A 24,105-nucleotide genomic window follows, 5' to 3' on the forward strand; every position below is an offset into this window, starting at 1 on the left:
ATGAGGAAATATATCAAAAGATGAGTACATCTATCATACATTCTATTCACTAAGAAGTCTCTGGGTCTTGATGCCACAGGTGAATTTTTATGCTGCCTGTTGTTTCATTGAAAAAAAGAAGCAATTATGGATAATTGTTTTTGTAAGCTCTAGGAACATATTCTTTCTCAGCTGTCTTTAAAGATGATGGAAGGTTCTTGGGACAAAAGAAACAGAACACTTAATTTGAATATATTTATCAACCATTTAATTTCACTGAACTCTTTCAATCTGACTGTGGAAAGGTGTATTATGAAAAGGAGCCTGCTGTTATTGGCCTATCTCATCTGACACTTTTTACAAGATTAATTGCTTCTGTTGATAAAAAAAAAAAATCAGTTACTCTGTTTGAGAATGGCTAGTAATATGGTGTTGTTTATTTTTCTATATCCTCTGCAATAAAAAAAAAACATACTGGAATTCATTGTAAAAATGAAATTGGAAGTTCCAAGCTACTTGGAGCTCAGACCCATAGTAAAACGGAACAGTGTGAGATTTTTAAATTTACTATTTAATGATAATGTGACAGAACTTCCGGAGAATTATGGAAGATGTCTGAAGCAATTTAATTTAAATCAAAAGCTATTTACCACAGGTTGTTTGTTTTCTGGAGAGCAAGATAACAGTCCTGTAGCAAGTACTTGAGAAAATCATCCTTCATTATATGCATCTTTCGAAGGGAAAATTACATAAGCAGCTGTCTAATCACTTCCTACCTTGATTGTGATTTATTTACTTACATACCTGCAGTAATTTATATACAAGAAGATTTGAGCCTTTTTTGTAGCAAAATTGATAGAGTGCATATGTAATATAAAAAGTTTTAAACTGAAAAAGGATGACATTTTTAGAGACTTTTAAAAGACCAAAAAAATTAAAAAACGTAAATTTTCTCTGTATATATATCCAGATATCAGGTTCTTTATGAAAGTAACAAAGGCCCCAAGTAGAAATTTTTGAGATTTTTTTTTAATATATAGTTTTGAAATCACTTTAATAACTTTCAAATTCTGTTCTTCTGTTTTTATAATGGCTCTCTCCCCATTCTGACTGTACTCCATTTCTTCCCACATTATTTCTAATTGTCTAAACCACAAGGCATATTCAAAATTCAGCCATTTGTGTAAAGCAAAGTAAGTACTTCACATAATTACCACCTTTTTCCTCTCCCAGCTACTTTCAGAAGCTGTACATTCTTTATAACTGAAGTAAAATTTATTTCTAGGCCAACGACTGATTTAAGATCTAATGTATTATGTTATTAAACGTACTAGTTGGCATTATTTTTGTCTAGAGTTACAGTAATTGGATAAAATCTTTCCCTGCTGAAATTATTTGAAAAACTAAACTTTTATTGACTTCATCTGGGCCTTCATCCATTAAAAGAATGAAATCTTCTAATTTCATCTAAAATATACAGAAAATCCTAACAAAAACAGTTCTAGGCAATTTTAAATGTTACTGAAATTATTTCTTCTAACTATACATGCAATATTTAGCTTGGGCAGCTAAACACTGGCATGGTGCTGTAATGTACAATGTTCATATTGTAAGAGAAGCTGCAAAGTGTCTCTATATTTAACTTGTCTATCATTTTTAATTATGCAGAGCTTATTCAACCTTCATTTATTGATATTAATAACTACATCTCATGTTTTGGAGAGAACAGTGTGAAAGAAGTTCATGAGTAGTACAGTGCTAAAAAAAAAATCAGCATCTGCCTCATCTCATATTGCATTCATCAGGGAAGTTATATACAGCTTCCAAAGTCAATGGCTATTCTAGAAAACTTGTCCCAAGCTGCCACAGGAAAACAGATTCTGGTTTTGAAACGCCGGAGGAGCTCCAATGACAGCTGAAGGGAAGCATTCTCTGTGGGTTGGTTGTGTTGTCAACTTGAAATGTATTTCTGACTTTCAAGTACTTGGTTATGAAACAAAAACAATATTTTATAATATTTGGGGAGAGTGAGGACTTTGTGATGACTTTTGTGTTACAGCCAGCCTCTCATGACTTAAATGGTCTACCCAAATTGGTGCTGCTAAAATTTTAATACTGATCACATATTGTCTGTCTCTATAATAATATGGAGCAAAACCCATGTTTATATTTTCACAGAAAATGTCTGAAGAGAAGTTTATGTCAGAAAATCAATAACTCAATCTCTATATATTTAAGTCTATTCAATAATTAATCTTTTCTTTTTATAGTGAACTTATCCTGTCTAGCATTGATATTAATGCATCTGGAGATTGGGAGTGTCTAGTCAACAATTCCTATGGAAATATCACTAAACAAGTAGAAATTGTGGTACTGGAAATGGCTGCACCCTACTGCCCTGCAGAAAGAGTTATTAACAACAAGGGAGATTTCAGGTATGAATTTCTGGTTTTGAGTGTTTCATATATTGATATAGATATGGACAATATCCATGTTTACATGATGCTTCAGAGTCAGGTACGAAGATGTCACTTATTTTTCTTGTCATTGTCATGTAATAGAGCAGGAAGGAAGAGCAGTGTGTGACTATTATGGGAGATGACAGATAGTGTTTGAAGAGCGGCAGTGGTTTGTAAGAGTCTGAGAATCCTTCTAATTCCTCAGTGCAAATTTCTGGAAAATTTCAGAAGGTGTAGGACCTTCACAGCTAAATGGATGAAGGTTAATAATTTTTCTTGGACTTTTCTAAATTATAGAATATAATAACACTACATTAAAGCATTAGAAGTTTAAATCTTCAATACTTTCTTAATCTATTCCAGTTCTGCTACTTTTGTTCACATGAGATTAGAAGTAATAAATAATAAAAGAAACTCTTATTAAAAAAAACTGCTAAAACTAATCAAAATAGTAAGTACTACTTGGTAAAACAAGTAGATCATTAGAGGTGAGCCTAAGGACACAAGCAGTTCTACCATTATATAACGTGATTAGAAAGCACATCGACCCTGCCATCTGAATGTTTTCATCTGCCCAGTATTGTTGGTTAAATGCAATTTTTGTTTCATCTTAGTTTTATCACCACGTTAGTGGGGTGTGTTTTTGCTTTTAAACCCCCCCCCAAACTGTAAAATTTAGCATTGTTTTCCGTTGGTTCTAAAATACTTCAATGATACGCATAAAGCTCTTAAACAAAATATCATTACTTACTTGACAATAACACTGATATACGATGGCATTCCCATTGAGAAATCAGGAAGGTAATTTGTTACCATGTGAATTATAATAAGAATTCAACTTGAATAGTTAATTAAAGGAAAAGTAGCTGAGAGAGGAAGCTTCTCTTAAACACTAGAACTTTCTGCATGTACTTCTGACTTGAACACCTCTCTCCAATTTTAATACTTCCAATTAGGTCTTTTAAAAATATATACATTCTATCAGATAATACATAATGAATATTTTTGATGACAACTTTATGAAGTACACGTTCTTTCCGTACAGTTACATCCTTTTCTTAATGCATATACAAATCCTACAGACTGCTCAAACTAACACCAGCGGCATTTTTGTCATTTTATATAAATCAAAAGAATAGAAGTGCCCTTTCCCTATTGATCACCTTTCCAGAAGTCTGTATACATTTATTTTTAAGATGTATATTTAAGGGATGCTGAGTCCATAGATTCCTTTGGCATTTGAAGGGAATGAATTTAGAATTATAGAGAATTTATCAGGCTCAAACCTAGCATTAGTACTTGAAACTATTCCAAAAGTTTATCCTCAAGACATGCAGCTATCTCACCAGTAATTTTTCTTAGAAAGGTCTTTGACGTTTTCATAACATAGCAAGTATGTAAGTAAAAAGAGCTGTAACACAAAAGAAAAGCTGGAAAGAACAGTTCTTTTATTGGGGAAAAAATGAAAAAAGCATCAGCAGTTTTGGAAGCATGGTTCTTTTAGTTCACCAGCCTAGGTGGTATTTATAATTGCACAACTGCCGTCAGAATTAGGCACTGTGAATCACATTGAACTGGCTTTAAGTAATCAGAATTTTTCTCTGTGGTGGCCATATTTTGCTCATATTTTGTTTTGAAGCTCACTATAAGATCATTCTGAAATGCAAACAGTTATGTAATGTTATCATTTCTGATCATAAAGACCAGATTCTGCTACCTGTCTTAACAGTCAGTGTGCTTTAGTTTCAGAATAGCTTCTTCAGTTTTACTTTTGAGGTGAGGTGCTACTCTGTGGCACAATTGTATTAATGCTGATATTTCACTAAAATAATGTTTCAGCTCAGAGGCAAGAGGAGCATACAATACTACTAAACATAGATATTTTTCTTTTGTGTTGATCCTTTCATGTTTCATTTTGCTTCAAATGATTATACATCACATGAATTTCTCCAGTGACAGTTAGCTATGGCTTACAAAAATACTTCTTGTCTTACCTTTCCTTTTTGAGACTAAGAAAACATATAAACTAGCCTCAAACCTGTCAGTATATTATGTAACAATGTCCAAATGGATCTGCATCTTTTAGGTAACGGGACTAATATGTATGTATGAGCAAAGGTTGATTATCAAGGTGTGTTTCAGTGTCAGGCAGAAATTTTTTTATATGATTGGTTGGGTTTCAGTCATTACATTAGTGCAATTAAAGTTAAAACCACATCCTCTCCAGATATGCTGACTTGATGGCACACTTCCAATTTTGTACCTGATCTTGCTACAGCCATACTAGCCTGAAAATCACAATGGATTTGTACCCAAAGGAATAGATTGCAGTTGTGTGGTTAAAAAGAATGCAGCAGATATACAAAAGATTAGTATTCTGCAGTAGGCCTCTGTGATAAATAGAACAATTCTGGCTCCTTTTGACTTACTGTTCCTTTTCAAAAACTCTTTTGCCATCATAGTAGATAAATCTTGTATACTAAATACTTATTTTTTGAGATCTATGCTCCTTTTTCCTCCATAATACCTACTCTCTGCTCAGACTGCATGTATTGGTTTCTGATACATTCAGGAATTTTGGCTTCTCTAGGCTTTGGGACAGAAAGGGCTTTGAAGCATTAGGTCAAAATGAAAAGTATAGATTGTCATCTGCATTTTGAGCCTTTACCTTCTACAACATTTAGTAATATTTGTTCTATTCTTGATGACTTTCTTCTTTGCTTTGTGCAATCTTCAAAGGTGAATATCGGGAAAATTCCATTCACTTCTTTTTCTTTAACACCAAACACCTTCCTAGAATTAATGTAGAATTAATGTGTGACTAGCCAGACTCAAGCCTGTATAATTTCAACATTTTCATGGAAACAAAGTAATCCATTATAGAACACAATGAGGTAAAATTTAAAATAGCTTTTTTTTCCTCACATATCATGCATACTGTTACTATTTTGTCAGTTGCCTTTGAATAAGAAGTTTTATATTTCAATTTTTTCCTGCCCTGCTGTTCACAGATGGCCCAAAACTCTGGCTGGAATAACCGCTTACCATCCTTGTCTTCAGTATTCATTTAACTCCATTGCCTTTCACAATGGTGTAGAAGAGTCTAAGGCATGGCGTAAATGTAATCGAACTGGACGCTGGGATGAAGAAAACTATTCTGAATGTCCTTATTCACAAGAAATAACTCAAGTTCTTCATGCTTTCAGTCAGGTAACACTGAAATCCGTGGCTTCCTTTCTGTAGTACTGATTTTATGGAATAGCTTACAAGAAAATGTTTGTTCATCCACAAGTATGGGATAGTTGGGCTTTGAATAAAATGTCAGCCTTTTTACTGCCTTTTATATTTTTCTTCCTCTGGGTGTCTGGAGTTTAGATGACCATTAATAATATTAGCAGGGTCATCTCTGCTTCAATACAGTTCTTTATTTACCTACCCCTCATGCATTTTTACCAGAAAGACATTAATTTCTCTTGAAGTTCTATATCAAGGTTTTGCTGACTGAAGTTTGTTTTTCCACTGCTGTTGTCCCATAATATATTTAAAAGAGCTGCAGAAATGAGACCAAAATGTCTTTCTGATATCTTCCATGGTAAAAACAAAACAAACAAAAACCAAAAAGCAAAACAAAAAAAAAACAAAAACAAACCAGTATTAAGTGGTTTCTTATAGTTAAGTAAAAGAGAGGATGAGATTAAGAAAAAAATAAAAGCATATGGGTAGAAATGCAAGAGGAAGAAACAAAAGAGCATAACAGTGAAGAGCATGGAGAATGGTACAGACCTGTAACTGCGATACTAACTTTTACCACTTTCAATTTGCTTGATCATTTCTTCCGAATTAATAGTACTAGATACCATCATAGGAATTTTATTTTAAAGTGTATTCCTACGTAAATAATTACTATATGAAGATATCCAATGGAATTACAGGATAGTAATTTTGTATGGAAGAAAGATCATCTCTAGACTCCCATAAATCCATCTGCTCAAAGCAAGGTAAGCTACAAGGTTAGGTCAGGTTTATCAGGGCTTTAACCACTTAGATTGTGCAGCCTCCATCCTCAGAGATTTTCAAAATGTTGAAATATCTGGCTGACCCTGACCATAGAAAAGGTTTTCCTCACATTCTGTCCAAACTTCTCTTTTTTCAGCATAGTACCGTCTTCTTTCCTGCCACCGTACTTCACTGTATAGATGAAACCTGACTGACACCATTGTTGTTGTCGCTGATGCAAAAGCAAGGAAAAGCTTTAGGCTGATAAAGTATATTGAGGCCTGTTTGCCCCAGTCTAGAAAAATTAGACATGCAAAAATTTTCAGTATTTGTTGTCATGTTGTGGTGGTGTCTGGAGATGACAACAGTTAAATCTGAGACTGAAGATAAAATATAGTACTGACTTTTATGTTCGTGGTACAAACGATGCATATAACTCAAAGTGAAATAATAGAAAGCATTATACGAATGGATGGGACCTCTAGTTTTTAGCAGAGAAAAAAGCTAGCAGATTCATTTCACCAAGCAATTCTCATGTATTTTCAGATGCACATCAATTTGACGACTGTACTTGAATTTTCCCGCCAACTGACAGCCTACACAAGAGGTGCTTCCCACTTTGCGGATAAAATGGATGTAATATATTTGGCTTATATAATGGAAAAGTTAATTGTCTTCGTGGATGAAGTTGAAGATGTAAGATATCTTCTGTATGCTGAAAGTATCACGTAGAAGTGAAGTCTTCACATATGGCCCTGTTCTTAATGTATGCAGGCACACGCTGAAGCTTCTAAAACTGCTTGCTGGTATTCTGCTGCAAACATTCCGCATTTGCTGCTATGTCTTTCTTTATGTCAGACAGCTGAGCCATCTCATCTGACTGACAAAACCATTTATGCTAAGGAATAAAAATTGCTTTTCAATAAGCCACATCCTTAGTTTTCTTTTTCATTTTTATTTTCACCATGACTAACATTTTAGAGTGAACTCAAAGTGCTCTGCAAACTGGCCACTTTTTTGCTTTTATCTAGGAGTTCCTTGTGCTTCTTTTCTCCATTTCATCAGGAGATTTTAACTGAGTTTTGAAAGCATGTAGCACTTTATATGAAGAGAAGAAAACGTGTCTTTTCAGTACAAATTTCCCCATCATCTTTTAGCATAATATATCCCATTTTTACAGGGAAATCTAGTAAGAGTTGTGCAAATCGTATGGGAAAAGTAGTTTTTTACAGAGAACAGCAATGTTCACTGTAGTTTTTACTGTCAGTTTTCAGAGTGACTGCTTTCATAAGATTTCATAACTTGTAATTTTTGTACACATGATAGCTATAGTTAAAACATTTGTTTTCTTTGGTTTGGCAACGTTCATTCCATTATTACTCTGGGGATTGTAACAGTTAACATTTTAGTATCAATTGAGAAAGCCTCCTACTTCAATTTCATCATCATATGCTAGATCTAAAGTGTGTTATTAAGGGCTCTCTAAGAATTGTGTTTCAAAGTTACAACTATGGAAGCCTCTTCATTCAAAATCCTTTCTGGGAAAAAAAAAAAAGAATCAAAAAAGAAATATTTGAATTTATCCATAAAGCCTCTTTATTTTTATTCTACTAGCAATTTATGCATTATGCATTAAAACTGAGCATCATCTCTGATCTCTTAGTTGATTTGTTCCATCTTTAAAATAGGTTTCAGTTTCTGGTTTTTGGTATTGAAACATGTCCATTTCTGCCACTTATCTCTACATTTCGTATTTTGTAATCCCTTACTGTTTTCATAATTTAGAAAGCTGTCCTTATTTGTCTGTTTCCTTCTTCTATTTTGAATTTTTTTTTTTACTAATTCCCATTTTTTAACTCTTACTTATAAGGTCCAAAAATGCATGTGAAGTTTGGGTGTCAGTAACTTCACAAGTGAGGTTACACTTATGTAATTATAAATGAGATCAAACTTGATTTAATACAAGGCAACATAGGAACACAATATATTAGTTTGGAACTGACTAAAAGTTCAAACTATAATTACCTAAAACCATTAGAAATCAATGGCAATGTACACCGGATTTCTGTGATTTATGAAAATAACTTTGTTATTTCTTGTAAACATATGCACCAGAGGAGGTGACCCATTGTTGCTGTCACCGCTGCTGAAACATACCACTCACTGCCTCACGGTGCTCATGTCCACAGTTTGGTCTCCATAAATGTTCAGCAGGCTTTGATGAATGTCAGTGGATACCATTTTTTCCACAAGGAGGAATTCAGTGACACACCTTTGCTTCATGCACACTTCCATGTCAGACACCATTTTGTCAGAATGCCCCTCTGCTGTCATCTGTTGCACAGCGACAAAATGTAATGGAATATTGGCATAAAGGTTCAACCTCTAATACCATACCACCAACATCCACTACTGACATTGTGGACCAACATAATAAAACAGGAGGCATTGCTTTTGGAGCAGCCTTTGTACGTGCTTATAAAAATTAGTGGTACTTTGTCTCGTCTTGGGATTCATCTCTCAAAGCATCAACTGCTCTAAGGAGTTGCCAGGAAGATGTACATATATTAGCCCAAAACTTTGTATTTTTTAATTTCATGCCTTTATTCTTCAATAATACATTTAATTATAGTATAAATTAATACGTCTTCTTATTTCTCACCTTTTTTTATATTTATAGCCTATTGTTCTGCCCTCAGTTAATTACTGCTTGCTTTATTAGTGCATACTTTTATCATAAATCACTTCAGTCTTTAAATGTGTTTTATTATTATTCATTGTATCAATGACTATTTGTTACATTGTCAAATCCATCTAGAATTACATACTAATTACATTCTCAAAATACAATAAATATTTCAGGTATAGTTGCATAAAATGTCTGATAAAATCTCATTTCTCTCTTTTTCAGTGCATGTGAAATGTATTTTTTATTGGAAATGCAGAAAAAACTTAATAGCTTGTCATTCCTTAAACATTTTTCTCCATTGCTGAATTTCTTTTTACCTTCCACTGAATTATTTGTGTATATGCATTATTTTTCTGTTCCTATTAGTGTGACTTCTTAGCCTCTTAAGCTTTTTTTTAAGTTGTATTTCTCTCTTGGTCATTTTTCCTGTTACATAATTTTCTATTCAGGTGGTACCTCCATTTATTAGGAAATCACAAACCTTCAAAAATAATTGTAAACTTAGTTTTGAAATCTTACTCAAAAATAAGTTTTAAAATTTTAGAAAGTAAATATTTTAGTTTCTATTTGAAAGCATCACCAAAAATACTCACAGTGAGGGTTATTCTTTCTAAATTGAATAAGCTAATAAGATTTTGAAACAGGTAATCACACTTAGTAAAAGTTTCAAATGTCATCTGAAAAAGGCTGGGATTTATCACTTGGAGTTAGTCACAAGACTAAATTAAAACACACAAGACTATAAGCCCATAGTTTCTGTATAGCCAATGCGATATTACAGGTTTGTATTAACACTTGAGTTATATCTCAAATTTGCACTTCTAAGTCTGTAACAGAAATTTATTCTAAATAAATTATCCTTCTGCCCTCCAAGGTTCTTTTATTAGCTATGAAGCAGTTTTTTAGAGGGTCATGGCCAATTTTTAATAGTTTAAGAAAGAGGTCAATAATTCTGGAATTCCATTAATTGCCCAATGAGAGATTCCATTTTTTGTGGTGTGTCTTGTAGACAGGCTTAAAAATTGTGAACTAAAACCTCTGTTTTCAGGGTAGTAGCATTTTTATTTTCTTGGTATTTATTTTTCAGTACATTTAATTTCCTTAGCAGAATGAAAAGCATCTTTGAATGATGGTTACTAAGAGAAATACAATCCCTGTTCTCAGTTGTATTCTTGCATACTTACTTCTCATCGTTTTATTTTGCAGAAAATACTCGTTTGTTTTTGTTTTTCACTTTTCAGATAGGGGATGCTCTCATTGAAATTGCCAGCAATATAATGTCTGTTGATGACCATGTGTTGTGGATGGCTCAAAAGGAAGACAAAGCCTGCACCAGGATTGTGCGATGTGTGGAACACATTGCAAATCAAATACTGACCAGCAATATTCAAGTTATATCAAAGGTATTGCATAAAATCACAAAACACTTCTGTCAAAATTTATTTTAAAAACGTTTTCTTCACAATTTTTACTTCTAAATTCTAAATTCTACGTAGAGAAGAAGGACAAGGTTGTATAACCCAGATGCATAGCAGTGTCCATTTACATAGACATACTTGGATTCTGTAGAACTTTTTTCCTGGATTCTGTTTAGAAGACTGAAACATTTTTCTGAGTATCTCAGATGGTATTAAGAATCATTTTGCTTGGCTTTGCTTTAATATATTTATTCTTACAATAGACAACACCGTCTTTCTAGTTTTCTTAGTACTCAGTTCCTGTAGTATTTGGGTTTATTTTGAAAAGGATAAGTTGAGTGAGAAATTTACAATAATGAAAAAACAACATGCTCCTTTGTTACCTAAAGATCTTAATATACATTTCAGGGAGGCATCTAGTCAACACTTGCTAAAGCATTTAGAAAATATTCTAAAAAGATGTCATAAAGGGTATTCATTTGCAGCTAGTGTTATTTAGAAGCAAGCTGTAGCAGTATGAAATAACTGTTCTCAGTTCTTGTCCTCCACCTACATAAATTTGTCATTTGTGTACTGAGGAGTTGTCATTTGGGTATTGAGAAACTGTCTTTGTCACTTTCAACATCTAAGTGGTAGAAGTGTGTAGAAGGTAGAAAGGCTTCAAAATTATCTTTATAAATTCTAGATAAATATTTGAAAGCCTTATTACTCTATTGGTTAGCTTTCTTGATTTTAAGTAACCTTTATTATTTTCTCAACTGCTCTATTTTATTTTATTTAGATGAAGATACTGCACAGAAGTGAAATCAGTGTTAGCTTCAATTAGGGCAATAACATATTAAAAAATTTTGAAAAAAGGAATCATGGACTGAGCTGAATTACATGCTGAGCTGAACAGCATAATGACCTTAGTCCCTTTGCTGTATAATTTTAGTAAAGCAGTCTATCCACTTGAAGAATAAACTGACAAAAGTTATTGGATTTTTTTTTATTCTCTTTTATGTAAAATAATCAAATTTGCTAGCATCATTTATTTATATTAAGTATATAGAGACAATAATTGGCTTTTTAGAAGTATTTTGTAATGTGACAGCTAGGGGAGTTCTGTTGCTTTATACTTGAGGTACCTTTTAAATGCCAAGTGCCGAAGGTCTTCTTTTTTCTTGTCACTGCTTCAGAAGGAAGTTGACATTACTGTAAACAGTAACGCTCTGTACTGACATGTAGATGTGTGTCCCTAGCCTTTTTACCATGCCTTATCTTTTTTGCTTCTTGCAGTTTTCTGTAGGAGAATTCGTTTATGGTTGAGTGCAATTTGTAAATAAACAAAGCTGTGGAGTTTTTCTTTTTGTTTCATCTCATACAATACCAAACACGTCTGTTCTTTCTGGAGGCCAGCCAGAAAACTGTATGCAGAAATTGCATCTGCTTTCATCTCTTTTTCTCTTTTTCTTTTTCTTTTTCTTTTTCAAACAACAGCAAATAAAATCCCCAAAGCTTAAGTAGCCACCTATTTATAAAACACTTTCTGAAAAAAAAATGGACGTTGATAAATTCTGTTTGTTTCACAGCATGTGCACAACTGCATTCCCTATAGATTGAAAAGCTAACTGGAAGCCGTGACTTCTGCTGTTATTCCTATGTTATTTTTGGAAGACAAAAATTGTTTTCAATTTCCTGGAGGCCAGAAAAATGCTGAGATGGAAATCATCATTTAGATCTTCTTAGAACTCCCTTGCAAAACATATTGTAGATACACACAGGGGCTGTGGTGGTGATGAGGTCAGGGGAGGGAACATGAAGCTGCAGATCAGGTTGTGGCCTGGTGATGGTAATAGGGCCAGAGCATAGCCTAGTGGTTGCCAGGCCAGGCTGTAGTGAAGAGACTGTCCCCAGGTCGGTGGCAGGACTCGCGCAACAGCGCTGGTAACACAGTCACCATGTAGCTCAGGCAGGGCCTTGGAACAGCCTCACAGCCTGACACTGTGCAAGAGGAAAGGAGATGGAAACCCCCTCAGAAGGCCTGTGCACAGCCAGCAAGGTGTGTCCCAAATTAATTTGCCTTCAGTATTGTTTTTGAGATACTCAAAAACAATTCCTGTGTTTACACATGTCAGGTCTGCAGTTTGAGAAGGAAGAATTCCTGTGGATGATAAAACTTGTCTCCTTAGTACTGTCAGGAGTGTGCAGTAGTCTTCAAACCATAGAACCACAGATTGACTTGGCTTAGAAGAGACCTTAAAGCCCACCCAGTTCTACCCTCTGCTGTGGGCTGGTTACCACCCACCAGATCAGGGCCCAGGGCCCCATCCAACCCACCCTTGAATACCTCCAGGGATGGGGCACCCACAGGTTCTCTGTGCCACAACCCTCTGGCTGTGACCATCCAACCAATTCCTTAACAACCAAATAGTCCATCCTCCGTATCTCTCCAATCCATATCTGGCCAATTCAGAGATAAGGTTTTGGTGTGGGACCTGCTCCTGAAGTTTTCATTTCACTCTCCACCTGATGAAAGCCAGAATATTTTAGGCTAGTTGCAACATGTTTTTGTTGTTATTGTTGTTGTTTTTACTTTTAGTCTGCTCCGTTTAGTATTGTCCGTGGCTTACCCCTGTGATGACACTTGTTGGCCATTTTGCTTAGTGATGCCTTTTCTGAGGTTTAGAAAATGGACTCCACATTATCATTTTCTATATCTGTAACTCAAGAAGATTAGCTCATGGCTTTTCCTAACATGTACCTTTCTTACTGATGCTTGTTTCCATGGATAATTTTGCTCTGCATTCATCTATACCCATTTCATAATTCGAGAGTCCTAATAAGGAACAGCTTCAACTTCTATTTTACCCGTCTGTTCCTGTATGCTGAGAACAGTGTGTTCACACTATTTAAACATTGCCATAGGATTATTTTGAAAATGTTTAAAGATTTATGTTTAAAGAATTTTGTATTCAAAATTTAGAAAATAAGACTTTCTTGTGAAATCTCTTGAACTGACACTATAATATCCTCTAGCTAACATTTTCTTATCATCATCTCACAAATACGAATGAGGAAACTAGTTCTATTTTCATTCTACAGCAGGAAACTTGAAGTTCTAAATAATTAAATGGCTTTTGCCAGGGTTTTAGAAATGCATTACCATACAAGTTTTAGCTGAGACATGTAGCTTGATTCTGGTAATATGGATAATAGTATTATGCAAACATGATAATGGAACATGATCTGTGAAAGACAATCAGAAATCATTCAATCCATCTATCAAATAGCTAAGCATCTTTCTGTTTCATTTCCGAGGCACAGAACACATCCTCGTCCATTTTTTAAATAATTCCTACTACTGCTGTTGCTAATTTACTTCATATCTATATTGCTTTAAATCAGGATTGAATCTGTTGAAGATGATAATGGCATAGTTGCAAAACTGGTACAAATTGAGAAATAAATTAAGGACTTCTAAAAATTATTTACAGTTGTCCTGTCATCTCTTTTTACTTATGCCTAAGAAATTTTGAAGCAATCTGTACTATTGTAGAATTCTATATCAGTTTTTAAAAATAAGTTCCATTTTCTTTCTTACCCATATGCATTATTTATGGAAGCATGTACAAACACAATCTTTTATAAACTATGTACAAGAAATACACAATACACATATAATTATATGTAATTAAGCTTAATGAGTTAGCAATATCTTTGCTTCTCAATATGTTTTGACAGGTATCTCATAATATTGCTCTGGAGGCTTTTATGATAAAACCGTCTAATTTCATGGGAATGACTTGCACTGCCTTCCAAAAAATACCTGCAAATGTTGACAAGTCAATGGTGCATGATTTGGGAAGCTGGGAAGCAGATCCCCATTCTGATCAATATTTGAATTTCAAGTGCAACACTGGCAATCTGAATGGTTCCTTGTTGAATTCTTCTACCAGGGTAAGTCAGTGCAATTACAAATATAACTCAACTTTTTCAATGTGGATAATAATTTCAATATTTAAGTTGCCTTAAACTGGTGTAGTGGGTATTTTGTTGTTCTAACAAATATCCCACTAATAATGCAGGATGTGAATAGAAATTAGTAAATGTCTTGTTCTTTCTCTCTTTGGATCCAGTTCTGAAAACATTTTCATGTGTAAGCAATCTATTTGAAGTAATTTGGCAATATTTGTTTTAGTGAGGTGCTCTATGGATTTTACATTTCAGGAATTTTCAGACTAATAAGTCAATGGAAATTATCTTTACATCCACTAAATGGTACTACATTCTCTTTTTTCTGAACTTTAGACAGAGGGAGGGTGCTACATTGCAGTTTTTGAGAAGTAGTCCAAGAAACACAATAATAAATAAGTCTTTTAATGGAATACACTGTTAATATCAAATAATGAAGTGGAACAATTAAATTTGGATCTAGCAGGAAATGGAATTTTGCATTTGGCTGAGCATGTTATTAAATTTAAGTATTGCAGAGTTGAATTTTTGTTATCCTTCAGCTGAATCTCAGTTTAATAGGCTTATTTCTTGAAATGCTTAATATGACAAAATGATACTTTTCTGGATAATGCTACCAGTTTATTGAACTTTGAAAGTATTTTGATTGAAGTTATTTTCTCTTTGGTGCATTTTAATCTTCTATGTGGTTAGGCAGAGATGTGGCAGTAGCTTGTGCTCTCAGGATCTTTTGGTAAAAAGAAGCCATCTTAATAATGGAAGAATAGGCTGATTTTTTTTTCCTGCAATGGAATTAATTTTCTCTGTGGACACTGTTAATATGTCTGTCTATAGGATGACCTAGACAGTTGTCTGAAAAGGGGAGATTGACATTTATAATAGAAAACCAAATGTCAGAGATCTAAAAGATACAAGATTCCTGCAAGAAGCAACCCTGGAATGTTCTGCAATGTATAGGATAGTTTTATCAGTATAGAAATATAGATAGAATTGCATAATTTGGAAAGTTTTCTTTATCAGCTCTACTAATATTATATTCCTTCAGAAGCCTTTCTTGAAAATAAATGCGTCTCTTGAAAGTTTGATGGTCAAGCAGTGGTGTCTCCTGTTAAAATCTATTGTACCGTAAATAAAAAATTTGCATCTCTCATATTGGCATTCATATGCCAAATACACAGAGCAATGAAAATATGCATTTGAAATGCTTTTTAAAATGTTAAGAGAATATTACAGTGTAAAGGACTCGGTAAAATCTTTCCAAATGTATTTTGAACCTAAGTGATGTTATACAGTGTATATAAGGGAAACTCTACTGTTTGCACAAAGAAAGATTATCTAACACCTATTACCATGCAAAGCAATTTTAAAGTATATGATATGTATTGTGTGAGAAGTGACGTTATTATCACGTTAGATCACTAGATCAATAGTCATCTCATGTCTGAATTTTTAACAACACATTGCAGAAGATTCAGATGTTAGTTTCATGGCCTTAAGACCAAAACTTACTCAGGTTTTAATGTCATATGTGAATCCTGAAAAGCAAGAAGCTTCCATTCATTGTTCTCTGAAACTTTTAAGCTAAGCACTCCTTTAATTCATTCTGAAATGAACTGTATTCCTTCTGTTATTTTCTTCACTGTTTAACAGAACAAACTGTATAAATGTAATTGATAATAGAAAATGGGATTCTTTGTCATCATCTGAGGCCACATTATTCTGTATTTTCTCTGTGGAGGCGTGCAGTAAACCTACTTCACTGTGCTATACAAAATGCAGGAAAAAAGAGTTTGTGGGGGAAGTAGGTGTTAATGGTTTCCAAAGTTTAGTCACTGTATTTTAAAGTACTCATTACTCTTACTACTTAGAACTTCATTTTAGATGATGAACTTATTCTTAGAATCTTTCTCTACTTAGCATAGGATTAATCATAAAGAAGGAAAAAAATCTAATGAAAATTACTAAGTACATATGGTAATTACGACTTTAATTTACTTCTAATAAAAGCATAAAAAGTTGTCCTTAAAGAGCTTATTGAATGAGAAGGTTTACATTGTTTTATGATAAAAACTTCATCTTTCTTCAAATGCATAATATTGTAAGTCATCTGCTCACTAAGCATAAACAATTGTTTATGACATCTGTCTGTTGATAGCCAATTATACTAATGAATTAGAAAAAGTGTATATTCATAAAGCAATTTGTGGAGAGTTGATGGGAGAGGACTGAAATAGATGATCACAAGCTCTCTAAATAGCACATGAGATTTTTTGTTGTCTGCTTATACTGGTATTTTCAGGCACCAGTAGGAAATAGATACAAATTTAGTAAGTAAGTAGTTGTCTGTTAGTTGTTTAACCTGATCTAGTTATTATGAAGTAGAGAACCTCCAAAAGGGGAAGAAATACTGAAGAAAAAAATAATTAAAAAGAATAATTGAAAATTAAATAATTTAAAAGGTACTGAAAGAGATTCATCATTTAGAAAATTTTGGGAGATAAGTATTAAAATATGCATATATCAACTTCTGGTTCAAATAAGTGGAAAGTCCTTTATAGACTAACTTGCAGTGTTGTGAAAAACTCTAAAACAAAATAGTATTTTAGTTTGATGCACAGAATTTTATCTTTAAATCTCATTTTGACTATGCAGTCAGTAAACAATCTGAAAGACTGAAAAAAAATATCACTGATCAAAAGTTCTGCTGTTGTAGAGCTTAGACCCAGTTGCTTTGTCTTAAATCCCATTTCTGCTGTTAGAAGTAGACAGTTTTCATTGCCTGGCTGAACTCTTTTGGATGCAAAAACGTGGCTCAGTTATTTGTTCCTGTTTTATGATACAGTGGCTTGTATTTTGACAGCGTATTTTTTGATCCTGGTTAAATAGGCCTAAGGGTGTCTTCCCAGCCTGTCTAGTTTGAGCTCATGTTAGAGGAGTGCTACTGATACAATGCCCCATAGCCTGTTCTGTAGGGATATCCCAGTATTGATACACCAATACAGGGCTACTGCAACATTTGAACTCAGACAATGTGAGAACAGTTTAGTGCTATTGAATATGAGTCTGGTGTCTGATTCTCATTTGATATCAGATGATAGTCTGAACTTAATCTCTGTTCTAGCCTGATTCTATAAGCTATCTCCAGTGTGTAGAGATATCAATTATACAGTTAACTCTTTCCTCTACCGCACTAAAATTACATCAACATAAAATGAATTACTTAAATGTCCTGTCTATCACAGTCAAACATGAGGTTTATAGAGGACTGTAAACTCAGTATTCACTCTTGGAGTTTTAGGAAAGTATTTTATTAACATAATTCATGGTTTCGGCTTCACTGTAGACACTTTTAAAATAAATAAATATTGTTCATCTCTCTAGTTTCTTTAGGCGTTCATTTGATGCAGGACTGAATTCAAAGGAGCAACAAAAATCTGTATTTTCACATGTAATCACTGACTTCTGAAATTCAAATTCCACTTAATGTGGATTTGATGTATTTCATTTTACTATTACATTATATGTAGTCTTTATATTTTTATGAGCCAGGCAGGCCTTTTGATTTATCAGATTGTATTGGAGGTGATGTCCATATGCTAAAATGTTAAAAGTTAAATTGGTGTTAGCATTGGTAATAGACAGGCTAATAATGAAGAAAAATTCTAAAGTGCTTTGACAAAATCCTTTGATTATTTGCTTATATCACTTTGAGTCATTATACAATTACAGAAATATTTTACTTACATAGTCATAGTCATAATGCGTAAAAAAAAGCTTTTTTCTTGCATAAAATCAATTTGAATATCAAACCATACTGATAATGTAAAAATGTATAGTATATTCATATGTAAAATTTAGCAGGATTTCAGAAAAGAACTTGATGCAAGGATTTTCACTACCACCCACTACACTGGATTAGGATTAAGCATAGAAAATTCCAAAGAGAAACTATTAAGGGAAAAAGTTTTAAGCTGTGTAAGACCTGCTTACTAATAGGTCTTTTAATAAAAGTGCCTTTCACTGCTACTCAGTGTACGTGAAATGCTCCTAATCTTTATAGATAATTAATTATATCAATTTAGAAGCTGTCTAGTAGACTGTGCAATAATTAACTTTCTCATTAATGCAAAAGCTAATTCTTATATAAATAATAATTACGATTTATACTGGAAATGTCAAAGACAGTGTTAGATGTGCAGTTACCCAGTTATAGGTTCCAAAATGGTTTCTATGGTACTTCTACATAAACAGGTAGTTTCGACACTACGATTTGAACGATACCTCATATATTTTCATTAACAGAGGCTTATGTATATTCTAATTACCTGTGAATCTGTTTATGCAAATTTTTTCTTTTAAGCGTGTGCTTAGTGTTGCTACCTTGATTGAGTTGCTTATCCATTAAGCATACATTTTTCCATGCTCAGAATGCATGTGTACAGGATTTTTCAGGGCACTAAGATCAGCTGAGGAAATCTAAGGTTTGAAGAAATATGTCGAACTTGTGAACTCAATTAAAATGTAATGCAAAATGAAAATATTTCCAGCAACTTTCACAGGAGTTGGCTATTTTTAATTAATTTTTCCGATCCAATCAGTCAGATTAACTGCTCCTTCAGTCCTGATATTCCTTCATTCAACTCTTCGCTAAAAAAAAAGTACAAATGTTTTTCGGTCTTTTATTGAGAAGACTCACATAGCAGCGTTGTATAACAACACACATCATATTAACAAAATATTAGCTAAGATGCCCAACAAAATACTACCGTACTACCTACAATAAAATTAGGTCACTAGGATAATTTTGTATTTCTTCTTCTAGAGTACAGTAGTTACTGTCTTATGTGTAGTATGAATGTATTGGCATCACCATTTCCACCACGATTTCTTCTAATTACCCAGCATCCATCATTTTTAGAGAGTATTACAGCACCTCTCCCATCAAATATTATGAACTTTGACTATATCTGTATGATATAGATTACTACAAGATTATCCTTTTCTGAATCTGTAGCTTTTATGACTACAGAAATAAATAAAATATTGCCAAGTGAAGCAGGACACCATAAAACAAACAAAAAAAACCACCTAGTTTCTCAGTTTACATATATGGCATATAATGGTGATGCACTGGGCTCACAATACCAATAAACACAATATCATAGCTTATTTTGGCTTCAAAGTATTTTTTTTCCAAGTATTGTGAAACATGTCATCATTATGATCAGATCAGGACACTTCATACTACATACCATAATTTTTCCTGTTTTTTTTTTTTTTGTTTTGGGAATTATCTATTTTTTTGTTTTCTTTAACTGCTCTTTTCTTTGTGTGTTTTAGCACTCAAAACATTTTGCTCTTCTTTTATTGGGTATTGATACTTACCTTAAGTATTTTCAGTGTGTGTATGAATTTGCTTGCAGTTGATTAGTGATTGTACACCATGTAAAAAGTGAAATTTCTGTCATTCGATTGATTAGGTGGGCTTAACTTCAAAATCAAACACATACAAGACAGACTACCTCTCAGTCTTCTAAAATCCTAAAAACACACCTTTACGTATCTATACCTCTTACGACTATTCCCTGTCAGACAATTTTTTATATATTTATGCCAATTATGACATCTTTGACATATATAATTTCATATTCCATGTTTAATAGGCTTTCTTCACTGTGCACATACTGCCCATGGTCTTTTACAATGTGAATGGCTATCCTGCTATTTCTAAACATGGAGAAAATGAAATAGTGCCAAAATTCTATCCATGCTTGTGCCACAGTGTCAACTCTATTAGGTATGCAGAAGGGTTCCTACAGTTCTTCTACTTGTTTAACATATATCAATGAAATTGATATACTTTATGTTATGTAGGAAAAATGTATTGTATCACGTTCTTCTATTTCATAGGTGGTTTCTGCATAAAAAAAAAAGTAAAATGTGTAATTATAAGGTCATGTCCCTCTTATCTTACCCTTTGCCACTTCAGCATATAAAAACTCCACAAATAACATAAACCAACTTGAAGTGTTTTCTGTATTTTATTGTTTATGATTCTGATGTTTCTGATACATGTATAATATTTAAAATATATTTATTTAACTGATATTAAGTTTTCCATTCATGCTATGTACAGTTTTTTAATTTGTATACCTATGTGGAGATGAAAAATAATCTGAACTCTTATGCAGAAAAAGAACAAATACAAGAACAAAAGGACTTAGAAAATTATCAGCTTATATGTGATATAAATTTCTGTTATTTCAACTCACATTTGCTTTCATAAATTTAACATGACTCATGTTGATTTTATGAGTGTTTTCAATATATATCTGAGAGAGATGCTCTCACTTTGTCATCCACAGTGGTTGTGTAAAAGACTTTTCTTCTGATTTTCTGCACCATTGTTCTTGTTACAGAAGAGTTCCCTTTGGGGTTTCCCAAAGGGCATTGGAAGATTATTTTCTTTGTTACAAAAGAAGGAAGCAAAATTACCAGACTTCCTCATGTGCATTCTGCTGTTAAATAGTGGTTTGTACACTAATTAAGATAAATATTGTAACAGAAAACATCGACACTGTGACAGTTAATAATACAGTACATTAATTGTTAGAACATATTTTAAGTTAACTTAATGGTAGGAAGACAATAATGAACAACTAGAAAACTGAGTACTACAAAAATTTCTGGTTGTGCATTGACATTTGAAGAATTATAACCCTACTCTGATTTTGTTACTGTACTAACAATCAACTTTTTAATTTTAAAGCTCTGTATATACATTGAATACTGCTATTTTCTTAATTCTTTCTAATGCTTGTTTTGTTTTCCCTGGCAAAGGCTGATGTCTTCAAAGGGAAAACACCTCAACATCTATTATATACTTATATTTCATTATTCAATACATTTTTCACTACATGTTTAGCTAACTCTGTTACCTATTTTTGCTGTTAAATAAGATATTTCAAGTTTCTAAATGGATTATTTTAGTAGCTATATGAGTATGTATAGACATTTTTGCTTTTTTTTCTGGATTGATGTGATTTCTGTTGGCTTATTTTGGAACGCAAGCAGTTTGATGCTGACAGAATTCACTAAAATAGGTTACTTTGAAGATTAATGGGTATGGATCTTCTCCTAGAAACTCTAATTGTTTAATGACTTTCTAGTCTCTTGTATCAAATAATCAGGAGGAAGTGCCCAGCAGGTGTGAGGGAGGTTCCTGCTGGAGGATTCAAATTCTACACGTGGCACTAAGGTACACACTGATAGGTACACTGTATTTTCTTACAAAAGTGATGTGGTGGATGGAACTTCTGTTAAGGGTCTGGTGATGTACTAAAGGCAAATGCATCGGTTTCTGAGGTCACGTATAAGATATTTTCAGATGTTGTGGGTTTTTTTTTTTCTTTTGGGGTAGAGTCTGTGTGTTACTACGTTGTATGTAGGGCAATATCTTCTTTATGTTGTGGGAGTTTTCCAGAGCCTTTAAATTACAGCCAGGTACATAGTTATCACTGAATATGTAGTGGAAGTCAGCAATGGAATGCAAATTTTCAGTCCAGGCAGTGAGTAGGTTATCTCTATATTTCTAGCGCCTAGTCCAAGGGTTATGATTTATGTAGAATACCTCCTTTGAAATGACTTATGAAGAGGCTACTACACAAATGAGTTCATTTATTAAAAGACTAGTATTCTGTCTTTGGCTTCACAAGCATCTCCATGATGTAGGAAATGAAATTTGATTTCATTTATTTCAAGTGCAAATGTTGCCTTGCTATTTGCTGCTTATGAAGAAATTACTTAATTTGGCAGTGTGAGTGTTTGCTCTTTCTGTGATTATAGTGATCAACGAGACCCCAAAACTTAATGACAAGGTTTTTATTATTAGAAGATCTGCCTAATGCTGATTTTTTTAATTCTTATCTGTCATTTTAGACTGAATGTCATGTGTTTACCCTTTTAAAATATGATGTAAAAGTCGATGACAGCTGTTCCACTGGGAATCTCAGAAATACAGGCATTGTATCTCTTGACTTCATCTTGATGAGAAATGGATTTTTAACTAAACAAGTACTGATATGCTGATTCATGTGTTCACACTGGGAACTCTTCCTTCATTATTGACTTGTGCATAAGTTTATCAAGAAGAGGTTGTATTGTGGTTGAACTGTTATTTGACATAATACATGCAGACCTGAAAAGTACAAATATGATCATAGCATAACTACCTGTTAATTAGAAAAATCACATCTTCAAAATTCCATATTACTACATAAAATTAATTCATTATACTAAACTATTGTTCTCCTAAACCATCAATGAAAGAACTTACAGGTGTTAATTGAGTTTCCAAATCATTACTGGTTTTCATGCCGGATTAGCTTTTAATGAAACACTTTATGCTCTATTTCAGAGAGAAAGGTATTCTAAATGGATACTCATTGTATGACTGTATACAGAGAGTCATTCTAAATGAAGTTAATTTGCTTCTTTTCTAGGTTATGAAACTCATCCAGAGCTTTGCTTTGATTCTAAAAGAACTTCATGACAGAATACAATTAGGTTTCTTTAATCAACTTGAATTTAAATTCCCCCTCAAAGTGTTACATCAGTTCATGAGATATGTGTTTAGCACAATTTTGTTCTCCATTGGTTCAAAATTTATTCCTTTGACATTTTTGAATTAGTTGACTTGTAATTATTGACAGCTTACAGATGGGATAACTCTGGAATCTAATTTTTCTAATTTAGCTAAACACAAGTAGAGGTGACCAGTTTTGGTGATCTTTGTGCATATGAAATGCACAAAATATGATTTAGATAGAATGTAAAAGAAACTGATGTTACTAAAGGTTTGGGCCAATGCGTTGATGCAGCTTTTAAAGGCATTTTTTGTCCGCAATTCTTTATAGTGCCCATGAAATTAGTGTCTTTTAATACAACATTGAGGATCCCACTGAAACTCATTAATTTTTGTGTGTATATAAAGATTTTTTTTTCCTGTTGACTTTTGGAAGAGGGTTAAATTATTGGGCTTGAGGTATTCAATATTGATAAGATTTAAAATATAATGTTGATTGAATACATCCGCTGCATTGGTTTCATAACATAGTATTTGGAAAAAGAGGATCCCCCAAAGATGAGGCATCTTGTTCCTGCTGAGATTCAAAATAATGACTTGGGCTCAATACCAAATTAAGGAGAGGAAAACATGATTTCAAAGTACTGTTTTTCCAGGTTTTGTACTACTTTCTTCCTTTGGTATCACAGGGGGTTACTGAAAAGTAATTAAAAAAAAAATATGAATAACAAGTTAGAATTGCACTTATGATAACCAGAAAGGTAACAGTTGGAGGGTTGTGATAAATGGTTCTAGGGTTGTGATAAATAGTTCTATGTCAGGGTGGAGGCCGGTCACGAGTGGTGTCCCCCAAGGCTCAGTCCTGGGACCGGTGCTCTTCAATGTCTTTATCAATGACATAGACAATGGAATCGAGTGTACCCTCAGCAAGTTTGCAGATGACACCAAGCTGAGCGGTGCAGTCAATACATTGGAAGGAAGGGAAGCCATCCAGAGGGACCTGGACAGGCTGGACAAGTGGGCCCA

The 24,105-nt window shown here is 33.5% G+C and overlaps 1 protein-coding gene across 1 annotated transcript in view; it reads left to right on the forward strand.

The window, feature by feature from the left end:
• LOC110399996 (adhesion G protein-coupled receptor A3-like) overlaps positions 1-24,105 on the forward strand; it is a 261,744-nt gene that overhangs the window by 131,954 nt on the left and 105,685 nt on the right. Inside the window, exons 8-12 of the mRNA XM_021399543.1 lie at positions 2,250-2,414; positions 5,450-5,648; positions 6,981-7,130; positions 10,365-10,526; positions 14,265-14,480. Coding sequence (XP_021255218.1) covers positions 2,250-2,414; positions 5,450-5,648; positions 6,981-7,130; positions 10,365-10,526; positions 14,265-14,480 — 892 coding nt within the window. The remainder of the gene's footprint in view (positions 1-2,249; positions 2,415-5,449; positions 5,649-6,980; positions 7,131-10,364; positions 10,527-14,264; positions 14,481-24,105) is intronic.

The sequence above is a fragment of the Numida meleagris genome, chromosome 5 (assembly GCF_002078875.1).
Source record: "Numida meleagris isolate 19003 breed g44 Domestic line chromosome 5, NumMel1.0, whole genome shotgun sequence".
In the NCBI taxonomy this organism is placed as follows: Eukaryota; Metazoa; Chordata; class Aves; order Galliformes; family Numididae; genus Numida; species Numida meleagris.